Source organism: Vitis riparia, chromosome 18 (genome assembly GCF_004353265.1).
Source record: "Vitis riparia cultivar Riparia Gloire de Montpellier isolate 1030 chromosome 18, EGFV_Vit.rip_1.0, whole genome shotgun sequence".
NCBI lineage: Eukaryota > Viridiplantae > Streptophyta > Magnoliopsida > Vitales > Vitaceae > Vitis > Vitis riparia.
In genome coordinates, this window is record NC_048448.1 from 34,416,742 (window position 1) to 34,426,387 (window position 9,646).

The 9,646-nt window shown below is 34.8% G+C and overlaps 1 protein-coding gene across 1 annotated transcript; it reads left to right on the forward strand.

The window, feature by feature from the left end:
• Positions 1-2,377: 2,377 nt before the first annotated feature.
• On the forward strand, positions 2,378-8,615 carry LOC117907221 (UPF0301 protein MAB_4928c). Its single transcript, XM_034820682.1, has 3 exons — positions 2,378-2,742; positions 6,708-6,859; positions 7,717-8,615. The coding sequence occupies exons 1-3, from the start codon at positions 2,523-2,525 to the stop codon at positions 8,389-8,391; spliced, it is 1,047 nt and encodes a 348-aa protein (XP_034676573.1). The 5' UTR covers positions 2,378-2,522; the 3' UTR covers positions 8,392-8,615.
• The last annotated feature ends 1,031 nt before the right edge of the window (positions 8,616-9,646 follow it).

A 9,646-nucleotide genomic window follows, 5' to 3' on the forward strand; every position in this document is an offset into this window, starting at 1 on the left:
AATTGTGATGGTTACACCCCGTGGTAAAAATCTGACAAAAACGATGATGCATGTAGCATCAGCATTGCACATTTTTCATGCAAGTTGGCATGAAAAAATATAGTCAATCCGATTTCAACAATATGTGAGTATTTTTCGTTTGACCACTTCGATTTGTTCGAGAGTCCCATGATATGAAATGTGTAGTTATATTACATCATTTTGAAGATGCTCGAGAAAAATATTAGAGCTAAATTCTTTTTCACTATCACATTGAAATACTTTAGTTCTTCGAATAAATTGATTTTTTTTATCAATATTTGAAACTTATGAAAATAGATAAAAAAAAAAAATCGGATTTTCGTTTCAAATGGTGAAGTCACGTGAATCGTTAATATTTGTGAATCCTCTTCCATTTGAGTTGAAATTTCCTTCATCCTTTCGATCATTTCAACCATAATCTCGTTGTCTAAAAAGAATTTACAATGTCTTGAAATATTTTCTTGTCTTTGTTTTACACAGTAAGTGATTGTTCATATCCTTAAATAGTTAGTAAAAATTGATTAAATGAACGATAATATGGTTTAGTAAATATTGTTAGTCGAAATTTTTTATATTTTTGTCCCGTGAGCAAATTGGAACACTTTGTTTTGGTCTAAAATTGACTTTTTGATTGTGACAAAATTGTCACATATGTTTTTCAATTCTTTTAAATTCTTTAAGAGGCCGTGACCCATTTTTGAGAATCATCAACATGTTTTTTAGATTTTTTTTTTATATTTTTATTTTTTAACTATAATGGGAAACAATTGCTTTTTAAAAGATGTACATACTTCATATGTTGTTTCAACACTGAAGATCATACCCAAAATGTCTTATTTCATGGTTCCAAGAAGTCATGAAGTGAGAAATTCTTCATTATTGATTTATAATTGGTATTATGGGTGAAGACTTTTGTTTCCCTCACCAACTTTAAGTTCTTCAACAAGTTTCTTTCTATTGAATAGATGATGGAAAACACCAAGGCTATGAACTAAGGGGTGATTTGGTTTCGCCGATAGGAAGTTTGTAATGTTTAACTTGATAGAGTATAGTGAAATAACTAAATATTGAGTTTAGGTTATTAGAAAGAAGAAAAGTATAGAGAAGTTTTATGGCTCAAATACCATATAGGACTTGGTGTATTTTGGTAATGATAGTTATGATTTCTACTATATTTAGAATTTTATACAAAAATATGGTTGAATTATAGAAGGAAAGAAATAAATCATATCCCTAACAAAACTATGTATAAGAAAATAATCTAAAATTAAGAGAATCAAATATGGTTAATATTTAATTTCTTTAGATTTATGGAATTTTTTATGGGAGTGTCTTCGGCCTTTATGCTTACTTTGTGTATCTTCTTAATATTAGATAATATTGATGATAAGATTTCTTAGTTATTTTTATTTTTATTTTTATTTGTTTAATAAAATATAATTAAAGTAAAAAAAATCATGAAAAAGAAAAGGATATAATTAAAAATGAATGTTTTTCTTTTTATATTTTAAGGAAATGTATTTAAAAAAAATTCAACTAAAATAATTTCCAAACTAATGTATTTCAACCGCTTGGATGTCTTCAATTTTTTTATCATAGAACCGTAGTTAGGTTTTGAAATTTTTTTAAACATAATATCATAACTATGACTTGACTGTGGTTTTAACCATTTTAAAAAAAATAAATAAAGGTAATTACGGTTTTATGACATGGATATTCGTGTTGATAAGACAAATTAGTTTGAAAATTATTTTAAAAATCAAATTAGTTTATGGAATTTTTGTTTTAAAGAAATCATTTTTACCTAAAACTTTTTTTTTTCCTGTATTGGTTATATAATAATGATAATTTACAGGTAAAACTATTAAAAAAAAAAGAAAAAAGGCAAAAATATTAAACAAAAAGGGGAAAAAAACAAAAAAAAAAGTTAAGTAATTCAAAATAAATATTCTAACATTTTCCATGAATTTTAAACTTATAAACATTAAATATTTAAAAAATACACAAAAAAAACCCAACAAGCTTTTGATGAAAAGTAATTTAATGATCATCTTCCAAAAAATTTAAAAGTAAAAATTACAAAAAAGAAAAAAGAAAAAGAAAAGAAGTAAAATAATAAAAAAATTATTATGACATAAAGAAAATTACAAAATTGACCTTTCCCTTCAAATGAGTAATAAAGCTGATAGGTAATTGTATGGGGTAAAAAGGTTATAAGGACTAAGGAGTCTTTGTGAAAAAACAAAAAAAAAAATAAAAAGCAAGAAAACAAAGTTATTTATTGAAGTGGAAATGGGAGAGAGATTGAAAAAATCAAACAGCCCCAGTATAAATTCGGTTACAATGAAGGCATATTCTTTCTCTTTCTCTCTCCCTTCTCCTCACTTCCCACACTCTCCCCCTTTGTTTTCTTCTTCGCATATCCGTTACAATCTCTCTCTCCTTCTCCCTCATCACTCTCTCTTTTACCCTCAAGTTTTGATTTTTCCAGAAAATTTGTGATGGATCTGTGGTGCGCTCATATCAAGAACCCCAATCTGAGTCCGCTTCTGCTGCGGAATTCGTTTTCCGAGAGGCCGTTTTCATGCTATTTGGCCAAGGTCGGGAGTTTCAGGCCTGAAGATGGGAGGCTGTTCGAGATCAGGGTTGCTTCGCGCAAGGCTTCCTCGTTGGTTGTGAGAGCCATGGGCAAGAAGAACCATGATAATTCCTCTTCTTCTGGTAATTTCTTTTTTTTTTTTTTGCGTCTTCATGGATTTCGGATTTCGAGTCTTTGATACGGTGGAAAAATTTGATAAATAACGAATTGGAGGTTTATTTATGTGAAAAATTTTGAGCAATTTTTTCTCAAGCAACTCCGGTGATTTTCTTTTTCCCTATCTTTTGGGATTTGGGTTCCAAATTCGTATATGATTGCTCTATTTGTTTTCTGGGAAAGCGGGTTTAAGGGAAAGAGGAAAGCTGAACTTGAATTCGTGTGAAAATTTGAGCTTTTCTTTTATTGTATTCATAGTTTAATCATACATATGTGTTAAATGCCGTAGTTCTCCTGGATTTTCAAATTGATTAATGGCTCAGTCTGTATCTTATTCTGACTTTTCAGTTGAGAATTTTGATCTTGGTTTAAGACGTTTCATCAAGCTTCTAATGTGAATGTACCTCTGCTCGTTGACCTGTTGCTAGGCAATTTAATGATCTAGTGATGCATCTGCTTGAGCTGTGTAGGACCCATTATGTAATGAGATTGTGTGGGAAGTTAGCATTAGGTACCATGCCTATTCGATGTTTTATGTTTCTCAACGTGGGGAGGCCATCGGGAAGTTGTTCATGTATGGCTCCTGCAAGAGTGGCTGAACCTGCTGAGCAACTAATGAACTCTCCTTTACTTCCCTAGTAACAAGGATGAAATTTACGTTTTGTTTTGTCCCATAGAAGACAAACTTAACATATTTCTCTTTGCTTTCCTTCTCAAGATCACACCTTTAAAGGAGGGGTTGTGCTTCCTTGATCTCCTTTATGGCCTTTGGTTTTTTGGTAGACTTGACTTACATGTTATTACTTGATCCTCAAATGGTACTTGATGTTTAAGTATGCATGTTACTTTCCCTATCTTGAATTGTCTTCCTTGGTAACGGGGAAGATTCCTTTTTCTAATAGGAAACAAAGTTTACATATTTCTATTTGCTTTCCCTCTCAAGATCACAGCTTTGAAGGAGAAGATTTCCTTTCTTGACCTCTTTAATGGCACTTGGTTTCAGTAGGCTTGGCTAGCATTTTGGCACTAACACACAAGTAGTAGTATCTATAATAGTGCACATTTTGCTCTTCCTGGTATGGATTGTTGTTATATCTAACTGGCAAAGGGATAGCCTAGCCAGCTAACCAAATATGGAACACCTCAAGTGGAAGCACATCTTAACAAATGGAATTTGATATGGAAGTTTACCAAACAATGCGATGTGATTGGGACTTTGGTCCACTCCTTAAAAGTAGAAGAGCTGTAAGGTTGATTCAATTTTTTCCCCTTTTTTTTCCAACTTAACTAATCAACAACCTGTTGTAAAACTCAGTTATTGATACCTCCACTGTCTACATTGTGCAAGCACTATCTGTGCAAAAAGTCTGAAATTTCTATTTATTGTAACCACCTTTATTTCTCAGGTACTTTTGGAGAAAGCATTGGTAAATGGATAACAAGTCCTGGTACCAAATTGTCTCCATGAATTCTACTGTCAAGGTCATCCTCCTGATCTGAGAACCCTTCTTCAGTTTCCTGATATCACTACTCACTAATATATTTTTCATCATCAGGACCAACAAAGTCCCTTGACTCCCTTCCCTTTTGTTTGATCAACCAAATTTCTTTCAGAGTATACTGCCTGGGCATTCTGAAGAGAGGTTTCTAGGTTTGCCACATTGGAATCCTTGTAAAATGTGTTTTGGGGTTTCTGTCCCAAGATCCTAAAACCATTTATGAGCTTTGGAGCAACACTTTGTAAGTAGGGTACAAACTCAAATTTGCTATTGAAGTACTGACATGCTCCTTCATTGATTCTTGCCCCATGTGTGAGGAGCTAGCATGCCCCTTACCAGAATTACCCCTGTTAGCAAAATCTTGTGGTTAATGCTTAATACCTTCCCCCTTTTACATCCAAGCTGTGAGCCTCATCCACAATTGATAATTGATGTAGGATGATCTAGTCTTTTTTATATATTTTTTTACACAACCCAACACATTACTAGTAGGAGCCCAGTTATTATCCTTTAGCAGTGCATTGTGTGCAGCCAATCGAGGAAAACTCTCATTGTATTCTCTATTTAGTTTAGTTTCTAGGTTCAGCAGCTTCCATAAAGCTTTGTCCAGTAATTGAACAGGATTTTACATTGGTGCTTCTCTTTCCTCCACTCCTAAATTTGTTGTCATGCTTACTGCCTGAATTTGACTATCTTGACCACACAACTGAAGTTTGTGAGCTTCAGTCTTCAGATGAGATCCTTCATTGGTAGAAGTTTGTCATAGTCTCAACCTCAACAAGGAACTTCTCAGGGTGTAGGCTAATTCTAGTATTTGGTTGTTCAAGCTTAGCTAGGTTGACTAAGATCGTGTTCAAGCTCACTTGAGCTTGAGTTGGGCCATACAACTGTATTTAAGCTTGGCTAGCCAATTGTCAATCAAACCTGTGCTCTGCTCACCTGAGATTGGCTCTTCTGCAGGATGAGCAGTGAAACATTGCATCAGAACTAACCTGGATTTCAATTTTTGGCCACAGAAGTTTCTGAAACTGAACTTACAATTAGAAAAAGCATTTGTTAGAAGACAACTCTAGAATCAGCAAATTTGCAGATTTGCTTATAAGACACCAGTTTATCATATCTAGATTTTGGTCTGTGGAAGCATGCAAATCCATGCATAGATCTAGGCCAAGTGCAGAAAATTAATATATCATGTGGATCTCAAACTATGCATAAATCATCAGTTATGCCATTATTTTAAGCACTCTCAATGTAATCGACATTTAATCCTAATATATTCATATTTTAAACCTCATTATTTCATATTTTTGTTTTGGGCTGCTTTAGATCAATTTCTTTATGCAAGATTCTTATATCAACTATAGAAAAGGTATAGAAAAATAAAGGGGCAAAACGTTTGGTGTTTTTGGGCTGTCACAGGGAATCTGGAAAACTTCAGTGTTATTGGAAATGGCTTAGAGTTGACTAGTGCACACCATTCTACTTGAAGCACATTATGATCTTCTTAATTTGTTGGTTCTCGCTGTAGTTTTGATTAACATAATTGTTGGAACCTGAATTTTGGAGCCAAACGTTTTACTTGTCCAATCTGAACAGGATCTGTAAAACAAAAAGAACTCTGATGCTTAAGTCAGTAATAATTCAAGGCGAAAGGAAAGTTTTGATGGAATAAGGAGTATATATTTTGAATACTATTGCTTGGCGCATGTCTTGCAGACATGTCTTTTGCTTAATGTATAGTAAATTTGGTTGTCATCAGTATAATAATCTCCAAGTCATGAAGATTAGTTGGTATTATCTAAAATCTATAATATATTAGGATATAGATGTTCAGGGGAAATTGATATCATCTGATATTATCAAATAGAGAATTAACTGTCACTAACTGAATTGGTGCTACATGTCAAGTAGAGGAATATTGTTTCAATGATCATGTTTGAATGAGATGGAGCATGCCATTATCTAAGGATATGATGATTTGGAGGACATAAAGTGTATTTTTTTTTTCCTGCTATAAATTTTCATCTTTGAACTCTGCCACCAGCTGGTTAATTATCATTGGAAGTCATCATTAGTTGTTCTGTTGATGACCTTTGTTGGGCTGGCCAGAGTATTGTGTTGATATGGAAAATTTTTTATGTAAGAAGTCGTGAAAGAGGTAATGGAGTGGCTCTTTCATTTTCTTGCTGCTAATGATATGAACTTCAAAGACCAACTGCCTTTTTGTATTTGGTGTTCTTACATGTTAATAGCCCACTCTTCAATCATATAGTGTTCTGATTTACTTCCCTTTAATGTATTCTAGAATTTTTATATGGCTTATTTTGCAGCTTTCTTACTAAGCACAGAGAGATGACTCTCCATCCATTCTTCATCTTCTATGGACTTCTTGTAAACCTGCTTAAACAATATGGTTATGCTTACAAATACAGGAAATGGCGATCGGTCTATTCCAGAAGGAGATAGCCTGAAAGGAAACAACCCTTCTGAGGGCAACAAATCCAATGACACTGCCTCCCAGAAGTCCCGTCAAATAATTGTGGACTGGAGAGAGTTCAGAGCAGCTCTCTTTGCTCGGGAACAGGTGATGTTTTGTATGGCTTGTAGAGCTTTTATTTTCCTAAATAAAGGTATAACCATTGTGTAATTGTCTCAATATTTCAATACCACCAATATCTACAAGTGCCTATGGCTTATAAACTATCAGTTTCCTAAACAAAATAAGATAAAGGTATAACCATTGTAGTATTATAAGTCAATATATAAATATCCAGTATCTACTAGCGACATTACATACATGCATACTAGAGTAAGGCACACAGCAGACATTAGCACACACACATACGGAAGTTTGGACTTTCCTAACCTGCCAAAATTCAAGTTTAGTTCAGACTTTTAAGGTGTTGATAATAAGATTAAGAGCTTTATAGAAATGTTGGTGTATCTATTCAGTTGGCTCCTATATGTCATGAACCTCTCTGGATTGCACATTATGGCCATATCTTCCCCCATCAAGCATATGACCATATGGATTCTGTACAACTATATCACCCCATATCAAGCATGGTCACATTCATTATATCATGTCTATATCCTGCGGCCCTGCCACATCAAGCATGAATATTTTCATGCTTAGAATCAGTTTGGTTTCTGGTTGATTGCTAACGCAAAGTGAGCCAGATTGTGACTCCACCAATTTAGCACCAGCTTGAATATGCCACTTCTGAACAACCCTTCCTTGGGGACATTATGGAACTATTCTGCATGCTGTCATGTAGGATAATGGTATGAACCTGGTATGCACTTATCAGTGGAGAGCATAGCATTTAATTTCATCTTTGAGGATTGAGAGATTTTGAAGTATTAGTCATGATGGTAGCAATCTTCTCTTGAAATTCATGCTCTGTAAATGGGAAAACTTACACTTGAAAATTTTATCAGGCAGAAAAGGCAGATCCTGAGGCTCACAGCCAAGGTGGAACACCCCAAGAGCCTAAACCCCTAGGCCTGAAATGGGCCCATCCTATTCCAGTACCCGAGACTGGCTGTGTTCTCGTTGCCACAGAGAAACTCGATGGGGTACGCTCCTTTGAAAGAACTGTTGTTCTCCTTCTCAGATCTGGAACCAGACACCCACAGGAGGGGCCATTTGGAGTTGTTATTAACCGGCCTCTTCACAAAAAGATCAAACACATGAAGCCCACTAATCTGGATCTGGCAACCACTTTTGCTGATTGTTCCTTGCATTTTGGTGGTCCTCTAGAGGCAAGCATGTTTTTACTAAAAACAGGGGAAAACCCAAAACTTCCTGGGCTTGAAGAGGTGATACCTGGCCTCTGTTATGGTGCTCGAAACAGTCTGGATGAAGCTGCAAAACTGGTGAAGCAAGGGGTGCTTAAGCCTCAGGATTTCAGATTCTTTGTTGGATATGCTGGGTGGCAGCTGGATCAGTTGAGAGAGGAGATTGAATCAGACTATTGGTATGTGGCTGCATGTAGCCCAAATGTAATCAGTGGGGTCTCAGCAGAGTCTTCATCTGGTCTATGGGAGGAGGTTTTGCAGCTAATGGGTGGTCATTACTCTGAACTGAGCCGGAAGCCCAAGCAAGATATGTAGAGTTACCTCTGAGCCTACAAAATTTAAGAAACTGATCAGGGAGTTGAAGCAAGATACTTAATGGAGTTGTAAATGAAGCCAAATGTACAGAGTATGCTCAGGACCTTTTAAACGGTAGATCTCGTTTCTTTTTCAGAAACTTGCCATTTATGCTTCTTCTATGTACTGATACTCTTTAGTTTATTTATTTAAAATAATACTTATAATTAGGAATCTCTTTATCACATCTGAATTGAGTCATCTATATGTCATAGATTTCTCAGTTCCAATGAAGTATAGGCACCATCAGAGAAGAACCCTTCGTGTAAAATCTTAATGGGAAGCTATAACTGTAATGAGAAGGCCTGAATGCCTGTGTACAAACTACAACGACTTTCTCTTTTTCCCTTTTTTTTCTATTGAATGATAAATAAAAACAAAGAATGATGAAATGACGCAGAGTACCTTGACTGTCGGATTGTTGGTTATGCTTTCTATTAAAAGAATATAGAAAAATGGACTGAATGTTGTTTGATTTGAGGGAGAAGAGAAAACTTGGAATCTTTTACTAGGCAGTCAATCCAGACCCAAGCTATTATACTGAGGTTTAAATTACTCATAGGAAAATCTTGTCTTGCCAGAGATGGAATGGGGCATGAAGGGAAACAGGCATCTAACCATTACTTTGTAGGCTAAGGGCTGTTTGGAAACTGTTCTTGAAAACAATTTTCTGATTTAAAAAATGTGATTGACAATTTCTGATTGAAATAGCTTTTTGATAATCTGTTCTTATTGTTTTTATATTAAATTCAAGATATTTTGAATTTTTTTTTGTGTGATAAAGAAAATTGAAAATACGAAGGATAAATTTTTTTGTATTAGACATGGTTATATAGTACTGATTGGATGAGTAGTCTGGATTGGGGAAGTAGTGAGCGTAGATATGGGAGTCCCTTTCAAAGGAGATTGGTTGTTTTCTTAGAAAGCTTGCTCTCTGAACTTGTGAGCAACTTGCCTAAAATCCCCGGAAAATCTTTTTCATTTTCCTGGAAAATGTTCAGTCATTTTCAGCAATGCCATTGGAACACAATATCTCCTGTAAGTTATTTTTTTGAGTCAGTGATTTTAAGGTTTTGCTCAGTTTCGTTGTCATCTTCAAACCAATTTTCAGTAGCATGTTTCAAATACTTCCCATTTCCGGTGGGCTTGTGTCTGCAACTCTTGACATAAACTCACTTTCCAGTCACTAATACCAATATTGAAGTACAATCATGCA